This window comes from Parus major, chromosome 14, assembly GCF_001522545.3.
Source record: "Parus major isolate Abel chromosome 14, Parus_major1.1, whole genome shotgun sequence".
Classification (NCBI taxonomy): Eukaryota; Metazoa; Chordata; class Aves; order Passeriformes; family Paridae; genus Parus; species Parus major.
Genome location: NC_031783.1, coordinates 11,975,527 through 11,989,196, shown reverse-complemented (window position 1 = coordinate 11,989,196; position 13,670 = coordinate 11,975,527). Strand labels below are relative to the sequence as shown.

Below are 13,670 nucleotides of genomic sequence, written 5' to 3'. Positions count from 1 at the left end.
TTAAATAATCCAATAGCAATACTGCATTGTGGGCTCATTGGAGGCCTTCTGTTTGTGTTTCTTGATTCCCCCAGTTCCCAGATGTGCAGTGACTCATCCTCCCGAACAATGGGAACAGCATCTCTTACTCCTTCTCTTGGTCCCAGTTGGCAAAACTGTTACTCAGAGGATCTGGATTGCGGCGGGAGGAGAGATCAGCAGTGACAGAATGAGTCAGCCGAGTTTTGTGGTCACTCTTGTGTGGGGAGCAAGGAGTGGAACACGGATGGTCACTGCTGTACTCTGGGGCACCAAAAAAGGACCATCTGAGCTACAGAAAATTCATAACTCAGAGGTTACTGTTCCCTCCCCCACAGCTGCCTTGTAAAACACAGGGTGTGGGTGCAGGAGGCACCACTGAAACATCTTGATTTATTATCAAGGAGGATGAAAATAAAGATAGTGTACTGGTTTCTAACTTTACAATGTGAAATGTACTAATAGAACACTAGTTAAAAATAAAATAAAATAAAATAAGTAAGAAGTATCAGTGCATAAATGCTTTACTGGCAGACTCTGTGGGACTGTGACAGAACGGGTCTTCCTATCTCAGTATTGTGCTAGTTGAAATTAAGTAGTTTTTCATATTTTAAGAGCATTATTTATGAATATTATTAGAATATTTTTAAAGGAAATAGTGTACTGATAGGACAGTGAAAGATGTGAGTCTTTTTAAATCTGAAATGCAAAAGCTCAACAACCTTCTATGAACATCATTGATCTGAGGAAGTTTCTGGAGCTGCCAGTTTTTCTTGCAACATCAGCTTGTAAAAGATCTGATCTGGATCACTTTTGTTTGTTTTTTGAATGAACACACCATGATGTGATTATATTTAGGTAGTTACACGTAGTATAAATACACATAGAGGGTATAAATATACATATATTATAAATAACTTCAGCTTTCATTTCTACTTTGCAAGCGTAGCTTAAAATAGACTGTGATGTTAAAATAACCTTTTTTTTCCAGTAGAACCATTAAAATACTGAAATTGTAGTCATCAATCTGCTTAAAGATATTTTTAGTATCTGATGAATCAATTGCAAATATTTGCTGACACTTTTATAGGAAGTCATGGTCATGGACCTGAAATAACTGGCTAAGATCTGGAGGAGGAAAGCACTTGAAGTGCTAAGCCAGATTTGAATGGAGCTTAATGGCCAAATGGATATTGGAGAAGCACTAAATATCTGCACTGAAAAATCCAAACCAGCTTCTTTATGGCCAGTGTCTCGAAGAGAAAAAATAATTCAACACGAAAGGGGCAACTGATACTTTATTTTGATAATTACTTGCTTTGAATGGAAAGTCCATTTTGATTTAGAAACTGTGTGCATATTTTTATCTGCATGCATTTATATATGTAAGCATTTGTTAGTATGCATGTCTAATACCCAAAGCATGAGACAGCTTTGCATAAATATTAATTTATTAGTGGAATTCAAAAATCCATTGAAGTGCAGCTTGATATAAAACTCAATAAATTTGACTTTTAGATCTAATTCATATTGCTGTCTATTTTGTCTGAATGACTAGGAAAAATGAATATAGAAAGGAATGTTGAGTTAGCATAATTGTTCTAATTAAAAGCACAAATTGCAAACAGTTGTGAAACCTGGAGTTTCCATATTTTCCTCATTTAATACGCTACGTGTTACTCATCAGGTCAGTTAATGCCCAGTGCATGCGTGTGCTGCTGGCTGGAGGAACTGAATGTGCTTCCCAGAACATCCCAGTTTGCTGTAAATCTGACTAAGACGTAGAATAAGGTTATTCCAGAAGCCTTTGGAGTCTGCACATCACAGAACTTAATACAGGAATCATTTATCAGGGAGTTTCTAAAGCAGGAGCGTTTGAGCGTGTGTGCTGGGTTTGGGGTTGTTATTCTGGAAGGGTTTTGGTGGGTGTTTTTCCTCCCTTCATGTTTGTGTGCTTTAATGTTTTGAGGGTTTTTAAACTTCAAACCCTCTGGAGCTTGTTGAGGATTTGTTGTTTTGGCTGGAAACAGATATTTTGACTTAAGTACTGGATTCCTTTGGATTCTGGGCTAGAAGAGCATATTCAGATTTTTTCAGATCTGTCAGACCATGCATATGGTGCTCACACCTGTTCCAGCCACCTGACTCTGTTACCCAGCTCTCCCAGTGCTTTGCCATTGCTGCTTAAAAATTATTATACAAATACAAATTACAGGGCTTAATTGCAACATTAATAAGAGCTGGGTAAGAATCTAGAGAAGTCTGTTTTCCCTAAATCACTGCAGAAATGAACATGTATTTTTTTCCATTAATCAGTTTATTTTCATGCCTCCCTATCAGTGTGCAGAATGTCAGAGTGATGGATGTGTGGGGTGGGAATTAGGGGAGGCAGAAGCTGTAAATCAGGTGATCCTGCCTGTGTGTCCCTGCATTTCACAGGCACACGGCTGTTCCCTGCTCCAGCGTGGGAGGCTGGATGGACAGGCAGAGACTCCTAAAGCAACTAGCTAGAAAATTGAAAGAATTTCTGTCAGAGATGGCCCCTTTGCAGTATTTTTGCACATCTGAAGGCACTGTGTGGGATGGAGCACAACAGATAGAGAAGGGTTTTTTTGTAGCTTCAGTGATCTTTTCTTTCTGGGCTCTCCCATCTCCTGAACATGACTAATGCTGTACAGGAAGCCCTTTTCTCTTATTCATGCAGTCTGTGATATCTCTTCTGATCCACAGAGTGCCAAAAAATACAGGAAATTACTTTCACCTTATGAAAATTCATGATTGTAAGGAAGCTCTTAGAGCAATTGTTCTTTGGAAACATCCCCTCTCCCCCACCCCACCCCCCCAAAAAATAAGTGGTTTTTTTTCTGCTAGCAATCCATTGTAAATCTTTTGTTGATACATGGTAGTCTTTTGCAAATCCCTGTGTTCTCTCTCCTTTATGAAAAAACACTTCCAGTTTTAAATGTTAGGAAATAATAAGCTCCAGCTCCTTTTGTGTGTGTCTTATGCTGGGAGCATGTACTTGTCCAAGACTGAATCCTCTGATCTCCAGTCTGATTCCTCACAATGAACTGTTGTATTCATCTGTTTAGAGTTGTACTGGGGGCAGTAATTCTGTTCTGCTGTCTCAGGCCAATGGTGTAGAGGAGGATGTGTGGTTTTAGAGTTTATATTGCAGCTGGAGTCCAGGGTAGTGCTTGGACAAAGTTCCATTCTGATCTGGTGACTGGGTGAGGGCACCTACTGTCATTTGATCATGGCTCACAGCCCTGCTCTGTGATAAAGAATGGGTTTTCCTGCCTAAAATCACTAAAAGACAGCAGGATTGTCCATTTTATCATTCTCATGACATGGCTACAGATGCAAGACACATCCTGAACAGTAAAGAAGACATAGTGAATTACTTCTTGGTAAGGACTTCTTGCAGGATAGTTTCACTCCAGAGTAGGCTGCATCTGTGTGGAAACAGTTTTGTTACTTCTTGAAAAGTTGTACAGGGCTTCTTGTCCCCACTTAATGCAAAGGGGCCCTTGATTTGAGTGGGACACACAAACGAGCTTGTTTGATAAAAGAACAAGTCTTCTTACACAAGAGTAAATTTTACCACAAGAATGAATTTGCCCTGTAAACATTCCTGTTTTCTTCTTAATATAACTACTAAAGGACGTTGTACAAGATGAGCAAATCTATTATTAAAAGTCTTGAGCCCAGAAGGGAAGCTATCTGTAGAAGAGCAAGTCCTTGAAAATGTTCCTTTTTTTGTTTGTTTGTGACAAGCAAGTCTAGCTTCAATCATCATAAATTGTGGGGTACTTAAATCTTCCACTTTTCTAAAGATATGCCAGCCAGTCTAGGATATGCTTTTGTTCACTGTTATGAATTTTAAATAAAATACACTGGGTTCTTATAAATGTGTTTCATTTTTTCCTCCCACTCACTGTCAGTTAACTGCACTTATCTTACAAGGGGAAAAAAGCCAAATTCTTTCAGTCAAAGAACTGACTTTAATAACACTTCTCTTTTATTGTGAAGATTTACTAGATATACACCTGAGCATTTGTTCAAGTCTCTTCTCAACTTTGATTTTTCCAGACCTGGTGATATTGCCCTGTTAGATCTCAGTGCATGTTGGGAAGAAGGCCTTGGTTCTGTTGGATTTGCTGTCCTAGAAAGCAGCTCAGTTCCCTTGTCTTTCCTTTTCCACAGGGTGAATCAGTGAAATACTTCCTGGATAACCTGGATCGGATCGGTCAGCTGGTAAGAAACCTTCTCCTTCTGAAGCACAAGAGACAAGGAAAGCCTGAGTGTGCTGTGATTAATGGGGTTTGGTTGGGTTTTTTTGGTTGGTTTATTAAATAATAATGCATTAAATAATTTCAGGGTTCTTTCTCAGTAAACTCCAGCTTTGTGAAACTGAAGCTTAGCATTTGTTTAATCTTTTTTGACAGACAACAAATGGAAATTGTATTTGTGCACATATTTTATCAGCTCTTCTGTGCAGCCTCTGGATCTCATTTGCTTTTCCTGTTGTTCTGATGGCTGATGCTACTTAGTATAGCAGAATGAAACCTTAGCAAAATAAAAACCACTTTGTAGGATTCAAAATCTGTAATGAAAGCATTTATCAGGAGACTTGGAGGAGAAAGAAAGGAGAAGATTTTCCTAAACAGTAACAGTGATAAGGTTCTGAAGAACAAATTTTTCTACAGTGATAGATTGGGCCACAGCTTGTGGTAGACTGTTGCTGTCCTTGCTGGTCATAGAGTGGGAACCTGGAAGAAGAATTTCCACTAAAGCTTTCAAGATGGTCCTTCTAAAAGTAATGAACTGTGGAGAAGCTAGATTTTAAAAAAAAAAACAACCTTTCAGTGATGATTTGATCTGCTTTATTGTGGCAGTAACAGTGTAGCTAAGAATTTCAGAATGAAGAACTGCACTTAAACCTGAAAAAAAGAGGCTTGAAGGATGAAAGTGTGAAGGAGTGAATTAGTCCTTTATTTTTGCTCTCATATGTCTCAGGATCTTCTCTAGCTGTTTACCAAATTGTTGAGCTTAACAGTCAACAGGCCACTGTTTTAAAGTTGAGTATTCATTCTTCATTTGATAAATCACCAGCTCCTGGTGATTTTACCTACAGTATTCAGGCATTAGCCAGAATTTTTGAAGGACTTTTTCTGACACTTCTTTCCTTTCTTTTGCAGAGCTATTTCCCCAGCAAACAAGATATTTTGCTGGCCAGAAAAGCCACGAAGGGGATAGTAGAGCATGATTTCATCATTAAAAAAATTCCTTTCAAGATGGTGGATGTAGGGGGACAGAGATCTCAGCGTCAAAAGTGGTTCCAGTGCTTTGATGGAATAACTTCAATTTTGTTCATGGTCTCTTCCAGTGAATATGACCAGGTCCTCATGGAAGACAGGCGCACAAACAGACTCGTGGAGTCCATGAATATCTTTGAGACAATAGTCAATAACAAGCTTTTCTTTAACGTTTCCATTATCCTATTCCTCAACAAGATGGATCTTCTCGTGGAGAAGGTAAAGACTGTCAGCATTAAGAAGTATTTCTCGGACTTCAAGGGCGACCCTCACCGGCTGGAGGACGTGCAGCGTTACCTGGTGCAGTGCTTCGACAGGAAGAGGCGGAACCGCAGCAAGCCCCTCTTCCACCACTTCACCACGGCCATCGACACGGAGAACATCCGCTTCGTGTTCCACGCTGTCAAGGACACCATCCTGCAGGAGAACCTCAAGGATATCATGCTGCAGTGAAGGAGAGCAGCCCCTGCTCTGTTGAAATTTCGCTGGAGGGTTCGATCAAAGTTTTTATCCTTTCTTTATGGCCCTTGCATGCGGCGTAGGACCCATGCAAATTCCTTGGCTCAGGAATGCTGTACACTAGCCAGTCCAACCAGAGGAGCTATAGGCCGGAGGAGTCATGTTGATGTTAGCTACTGAATCATTTGGACTAAAACACTACTGAAACCTGGCCGTGGTAGGTTCTGTACCGAGTTTGGAACGCTGCATGACACAGCCACAGTCTGCCTTCTTCGAGAACAGAAATCTCTGACAAACCGTGGATGGAAGACACGTTTCGAATGAATGCGCTCATTTTTCAGAGACACTAATTGTACAAACTGCCTTTTTTTTTGTAGTTTGGAGGTGCTGAATCGATCAAACTAATCTAAACATGATGAGATTGGCAGCTGTATTGGAGAATGTTAATGGAAGTTCCATTCTTAACCCTTAGGAATATAACCAGGTCTTGTGTGTGTTCAGCTTTGCCGAAGGTCTAGAATCCACCTTCCAAGGTGGATGCACAGCTCTTGTCTAAAGGCTTTGCATGAGTCTCCTGAGGCAGAAGTCTAAAACTGTGTAAGGAAACTCATGTTGGAGTAAATGGGATGGGGACTTAAGGCCTTGCTGATATGGAGAGGGGTTTATTTTGCACTATGCGTGGAGGGTGTTACGTCATGGGAAAACTGATTTCCTTGGTGCAGCAGCCTGTGCTGGAGCACCCAGCCATGTCCCTGCACAGTGGGTGCTCAAAGGAGATGTGCTCCATGGCCAGCCAGCACTGTCCTCACACCCACAGTGGGCAGCATTTGTGAAGGTTCAGTATCTCTCGTGACAGGGCTTCATCTGTACTCAAAAGTTTAGAAGCTGACTAAACTCTAAGCAAAGGTTTTGGTAGCACAGCAGCTGCTTGATTAGTTCCCAACAGCTGACCTTGTAGGAAGACTGAACACCCTGGAGATCCCAGCTTTCCAGCTGCACTGATGTATTTGGACAGCAAGACCTTGCTGTAAAATTAGCCTTTAATCTCTGTCTTAATGGGATCTTTAGCCTATAGTGATGCACGTGGAACTCAGAGCACAGTCGAGTTTGGAGTCGCCCCTTTTGGGCAGTGGTTTGGGTGTAAAATGGCAAGAGGCTGTGAGTAATTTGGATGTAAACTCCAAGTTTCCTTGTGCTCTCAATCTCTGCCAGGTGCCTTTTCTGTGTACAGACATTGAATCTTTTCTACTGCAGCGGGGTAATGAACAAACCTAAGATATTGTAGTGCTATCCTTTAGGTAACTCAAACATAGGTTACTGTGCAATTTTTGTCATAGTTGTTATCCAAGAATAAAACCTGAAGGGCTGTTTGTACCCATAAAAAGTCAGCAGATTCCCTGGAGTTCTTATCCCCTTTGAGCCTGTAATGGCATGTCAAAACAAGCAAAGTTTTACTTCAGCTGGTAATCCCATGGGAAATGTGGTCAAAGAAAAGTCCTGTTCTGTTGTCCTTTCATGTTAATTTGGATAAAATCTGGAATCTTTCTTCCCCTCTGAAGCTTGCAGATGTTCATATCAGTATTTTTGTGTAGCTTTCTGATGTAGCAGCCTCCTGGCTTTCTCTGTGCAGGCTCCAGAGTGGAAAAGCTGTGGCTCTTTCAGTGCCTGTAACAGGCCTGTAACAGGCACAGAATCGAGGTAAGAAGCAACTGAGAAGTTGCAGATGGGAAAATCTAACTTAAATTTGAGCAAACTTAAGCAGGAATTAGCATCCTTGTAACAAGTCTTATTTTGCCAGGACCAACTCTGTCTTTTAAATATTTATTAATTTTTAGCCTTGAAGGGGAAGTATGTTATGTGACTAATATTCAGATGAGGGAAAAATCTTAAGATTATTACATTTGAAAAGGATAATATTTCACCACGGCGTGATGCAAACAAGTTTACTCATCACATAAGGTTGGTTTCTCTGAGCCCATTTGTTTGGCTGAAGACTAAGGCTGCTTTCAAAGCTTTCAGATGTTTTCTGAGTTCTTGGTAGTGGTTTTCACTTCACACAAGACACTGGGAAAGAGGAGGCAGTTGTGGGCTCACCTGACTTCTAGGTTGACTTGACTTTAGTTCTTAGTTTGCTGTGAGCTTTATTCTTTCACTGAATTTTCCAGATGAGTTAATGTTACGCTTGTTTTCTCAAATTAGTTCAACATTCCCTTTCAACTGTATTTTTTCTCAAGAATTACCTCAGTTTGGTGGCTGAATCTACTGTAGTTTTACCTGGGAACCATAGAACAGAATTTCCTGTTCTGTTTTTCTCTTGACACTCATCCATGGTTTTGTATCCTTAGTCACCTTACGGATTTACCCTCAACAGAGCTAATGAAGCAACTTATATTTTAAGTAACTTAAAATCTGCACCTGGAAAAGAAAACAGCCTGAGAGATCTCAGACTGAGCTCTCAAGCTGCTTTTTTTTTTTGTATGATATGGCAGTTTTGCACACTAAGTCAGTTTTAGAGAACCAGTTTGCCCACCTTGGGCCCTTTATTGCCTTTCTTGTTTTAATTGATGAAACAGGCCTGAGTGTGGGGCTGCAGATGAAAATCAGTGATCTGGCTCTGTGGGCTCTGTCAGGTTTGGATAGTGATGGATCACACCAGGAACCCCTGGTGTGTTCTCCAGAGAGTTCCCAGGTCAGGAAACTCTCCCTGCAAAAGTCAGGCACTTCCCAAGTGTGCAGAGGAGCTGGCCTGTGAGTAAAAAAGGATGTGGGGAACTTTTTTAAGTGTCAGTTTTCTCTGCAAAATAACTCTTCTTGCCACAACTGAGGGGACTGGGTTTTTGTTTTTTTTCAAGGTAAGTAGTAGTATAATAAAGCCAGAAAATCATGTTGTGGTGAATCAGTGAATTATTAAAGCAGACCTTAGGTAGGTGAGGTTGTTCACACATCTTGGGACAGGCCTGGTTGGTTGCTTAGTCCTTTCACCAGAAACAAATAGAAAACTTTATTTTAAGTGACATCCTGGAGAACTTTGCAGGTAAACACAGCTGGAGAGAACATCTTTTTTTGTTAGTTTTATAGGCTTATTGTTCATTTGGCTGGTCAGGAAATGGGTCACAGGCAGGATGATCATCAGATGGAGACCTTGAATGAGTACTTTTTTTTTTTTTTTTTTAAGGAAAAAAGCAGCTTTTTGCTGTCCCTCCTCTGACAGCTGAGGTCAGTGACAGAGTGCTGCAGAGGGGTTGTCTCTGCTGAGGACAAAGAGAGGAAACTCTTGCAGCCTGTGCTTGGGGCAGAGATTTACGTAATTCTGGAGCTGAAGTAGAAAAACTAAATGGGACTCATTTATCCAACACTACTTTGTGTTTGTTGTCCTCAAAACAAGTGTTAAGCTAATAAGAGTGTGCCCGTACCACTCCTGCAGATTGCAGTGCTGTCAGGCTCTCAACAATCCTCAGATGCACTGCAGGGTGACTTGGTGGAGTTAAAAAGGAAGAGTGGTTTTCTGGAAGTGACATATTCAATAGGCACTTGTCACTTGGAAGGAGTGAAGTAGTTCTTAATGTTAAAAATTAACTAATGGTGGTCATGGAATTGAAATTGCTGGCCACCCAGTTTTACAACTCAAAGGTGTTTTCAGTTTCATGCAGAGAATGGATCTTTTTTAATTTGGCAGCCTAGATTATTTGACTTACTAACTTGATAATATATTTAATTTTTTAATTGCTGCTGTGTATAACCTAGAACTGGGCATGTTAAAGAATGAAGCTCCTGAAGATGACCATTCCCAGACCTTCTGAGGCAGGTAAAGCTGAGCTGCAGGCAGAGTAAAGAAACTAATGGCAAATAAACCATAGAGAAATGGAGTAGGAAGAGCTCATTTGTACATGGCACTGGAGACAAATGTGTAATTCCCCTTGGACAGCTAAAGTGATATTTGGTGTGAAAAGTGGTGCATTTGGAGTGTGTCCCATTGTGTCCATGTGTTGCCCTCCCCATCCCCATGGCCTCATTCCCTCTGGGAATTCACCCATCCTGGTTACTGTGACCTGCAGAGAAATTTAGAATTAAAATAGTTAAAAGAACAGATGTGGTACCACTGAAGAAACCAACAGCTTTCTTTAGTGACAGACAGCTGCCTTCCACAGAACAGTGGTGTAAAAAACAGGTCCTCTGCTGCCTTTAGATGGCTGTCTTTGTATTAACTATGTTTTAACTTATATTAACTTATGTTTTGGAGTCTTTTCTATGTGTGTACTTCCTTATTTCTGGGGAAAAATATCCTTCTGTCCATGGACCTAGAGGATTTCTCTAAAAGGCCCCTCTGATTTTCAAGCAGTGAGTTTTGACACCTGACTTAGCTTGGCTTCTGTCATCAAATTTTCAGGAGTACCTGCTGGATTGATGGATGATTTGATTTGTGCCAGCTTGAGAGACATGATATGCAACAACACCTCCACACAGTGCAGTTTGTCATGTAAACCAAACACTGATCTCATGATGAGAACTGTAAGTTTAGCAGTACCCTCTTCTCTGTGTTCTCTGTCTAGTATGAAATCACGTGGTGTAGTCAGGGGTTTAATACTGCCAACTCTTTACCTCATACTCTGTAATCTGTAACACAAAGTGGTGGGTGGGGTGTTTCAGTAGCAACTATAAAACATCTGTGCCTGCTTTTGTAAATGAGCTTTTAACAGTTTTTTAGGGAGCATCCATTATGGATCAGGGCTGGTGTGGTCTGGGCCAGACTTGGCCTGAGTTAATGCTGACTCCACACAGTTCTAGGTGAGGACTGTCTAGCCTAGTGAGGAATAATTGGTAAGGCAAGACCTAGTGCTTTTTAATAATACCTGTTTTGTAATTAGCTGGGGTGATCTCTGCTTTGTGCTGTGACGTGGGCACTTCTTTGTTTTAACACTAATCTTTTATTACATAGATGGAAATGAGTAAAGCCAGGAGATGTGGAGCTGAAACTGCCTCTCTGCTAGCCAGGTGATGCTGCCTCTTTGCTCATCTTGGTGGTTGGGCAGTTCAGCTCGATCCTTGATGTTTTTATCTTTCTAATGGCATTTGGAAAGCGGTGTTGAAGTTTGTCTGTGTGTTGATATGCTTGTGTTCTTACTGGGTGGGGAGTGTGGAGGTTCTAGATTGTCAGTGCTGGTGGTTCTGTGCCTAGCTTGAGGAGCTGTCCCAGCCCAGCTCTTGGCCTGTGACTGAAGGTCATATCTTCTGTCTGGTGTGAAAATAGACAGAGGGGGGAAAAAAGAGCAGCACTGACTTCCAAGGTGGGCATTCTGGTAAAAAAAAAAAAAAGCCAAAGTATGTTGGAGGGGAGCAGGAGAGGGGAGCTAGTTTCTAAACAGATCCCAAAAGCTGATGGTGCTTGAAGACTGTATTGAAGTGAAATGCCATCTGCACTGACCCAAAAGCTTTGAGTGACTCCAGAGAGCCATTGGCTGTGAATAAAGAGCAGCAGGCCAGCAAGGCTGGCTCTGCCATTGTAAATCTCTCTCTTCATCTGTTCATCACTGGGTGCTAAAGCTCAATTTTGATAAAATACATTATGCAGACCTCTGGCTAGACAGTGCATCCTACTCCTTCCTGACAGCTGCTTAAACTTTCTTCAAGATACCAGAGCATGAGAAGGTAAGAGGCTGTTTCCATTCTTTGAATAAAAACTACAACTGATGGAGAGCAACATTTTTTAATAAGTAGGACCTGAGAGAGCATCTTTTGAGGGAAGTGGCAGGTTTTGAGTAGCACAACTTCTCTGCTATGACTTCCCATCGATCTCTTGTGCAGGTGGTTGGGCACAAAGGAGATAAGGGAGCAGGGGGATGTGGAGGAGAAAGGATCTGTTGGGAGCTCACGAGACTTGGGAAGGTGGTTGGTGGACTTAGGTTTGGAGATGTGTGTTCAGAGTCCCTTTTGCATTGAAGCCATTAACCCTCTGTAGGGTAGGGAGTGTTCCTCCAGGTTGTGTTGTCTGCAATGTGGAATGGGCTTGAATTGGTGATACACATTAAAAAGTATTTCTGGAGACTCCACTGAACAACAGTGCTGGTGTTCCTCTCTATAGTGAGGAGTTGCTTTGTTTGTGGAATCAAAATATACAAAAGCAAACTGACAAAACACCAGATTATTTGTGACATGACCACACAGCTTAGGAAGCCAAGTGATGTTATCTTTTATTCTGCAATGTACTTGCTCTCTGGTGCCTATGCATTAACACACATACTATGCAATATCAGTCTTTTTTTAAACCAGTTCACTACACTGGGCAAAAAAGCCCTGAGTTTAGCCTTAATTTTCTTAACAATTCACAGGAAAGTACTTTAAGAACAGTGACAAACTAAAAGGTGGAAAATGCATAAAGTAAAAGCACAGTCCCAGACTGCTCACATAAGTGTCTTTCTAGCACCAAAACAGCATCCGTGATAGAAGCAGCTACTTGCTGTAATAGTTTCAACTTATGAAAACTGTGTACTAGATAAAATTATATTGTGATGTGTAAAAAGTGTATTTTATAGCTTTGGTGACTTAGTTTACTGTTTTGTATATATGAATTTTATAAATCTATTAAAACTTGACTTGTTATACTGTTCTTTATGGGTTTCATCTTTCAGCGGGTGCCTGAAGTGACATTTTTTCTTTATTAATTTTTTTTCTGTGAGAGAGTTGCTTCTTGAACAAACAGCAGCATGGACTGTATGGAAGTGCAGCTGTCATGCCATGATACCTCACTCTGTAACCTCTTGGTATCTGCCATTCCTCCAGTCCTGGTTGGAATCATTCTTCCTGGTGTGTCCAGGAGCTCAGGCTGGTGACACATTAACCTGTGTGAAACTTGGAATTTGTTCATCTGTGGCATTCCCAGGGCTGGCTGGGGCATTAGCACTGATTGGAAGTGGGAGGGGAGGCACAGCTGGATTTTGCTTGTGTATTCTGAGCTCAGCAAGAGAAGATGATTGGGCCTGTTGAGATAGGAGCACCTGTTGGAGATTCCTCAGCTCTGTGTAGGATCTGATAATAAATAGCCATGGGGACTGTGCCTGCTGCTTTCCTGGGGCCAGGCCCCTGTCTGGGGAGCACAGCAGAACCTTTGCAGGGTCTCCAGTGTCCCTGTCACACAGCACAACCTTTGCAGGGTCACCAGTGTCCCTGTCACACAGCACAACCTGTGCTGCCAGAACTCGGGCTCCAGTCTTTGGGAATGCCATTAACCTTTCCTCACATCCCTCACTTCAAAAGGTCACATCTGGCAGATTTTTGTGGCAAGTGTTGATTGTTTCTTGTATAAACTATCAGTGCCAAGGCAATTCCACTGGCAGTGCACATCTTGAAACACTTCATGGAGCATTTTTGGTCCTCTCTGCTAACAGTTGGAAATGCAGCACTTCAGCTGCACCAAGTCTTTGGGAATGGCTGACTGTGCCTGGAGCTGCTGGGCACTTTCAGGTGAGATTTACTGCCAGTGTTCAGCATCTCTGCTGAGCAGCAATTGCACATGCAGTATGCTCATGTAGAGGTGCCCAGGTGTGATCACTATAACCTGAAAAGCTCTCAGCAGCAGCTCCAGGGGATCTCTCTGGTGAGCTCTGTGGAGCAAAGGGGCCCTTTTGGGGTCTGGGTGTTCCTGTGAGATGCCCCTTTCCTAACTCAGCTGCACAGATGTTGCTCTGACAGAACTGCAGCAGTTGGTTCTGCAGGTGGGTTTGTCTGTTCAGTGCCAGTGAGTTCTTGTGCCCCAGGGAGAGCCTGAACTGCACATACTAGCTTGGAATTACCTTCCCAGGAGGAGCACAACTCCCTGTTCAGAACCAGAATATATCTTCTGCAATTTCAGTAATCCAACACTGAAGATAAAAAGGAGAA

At 41.7% G+C, this 13,670-nt stretch overlaps 1 protein-coding gene across 1 annotated transcript in view; it reads left to right on the top strand.

Moving 5' to 3' along the window:
* The window catches only part of GNA12 (G protein subunit alpha 12), a 41,157-nt gene extending 28,758 nt beyond the window's left edge, over positions 1-12,399 (top strand). Inside the window, exons 3-4 of the mRNA XM_015643109.3 lie at positions 4,225-4,275; positions 5,220-12,399. Of these exons, the coding sequence (XP_015498595.1) occupies positions 4,225-4,275; positions 5,220-5,789 (621 nt within the window). The 3' untranslated portion in view covers positions 5,790-12,399. The remainder of the gene's footprint in view (positions 1-4,224; positions 4,276-5,219) is intronic.
* The last annotated feature ends 1,271 nt before the right edge of the window (positions 12,400-13,670 follow it).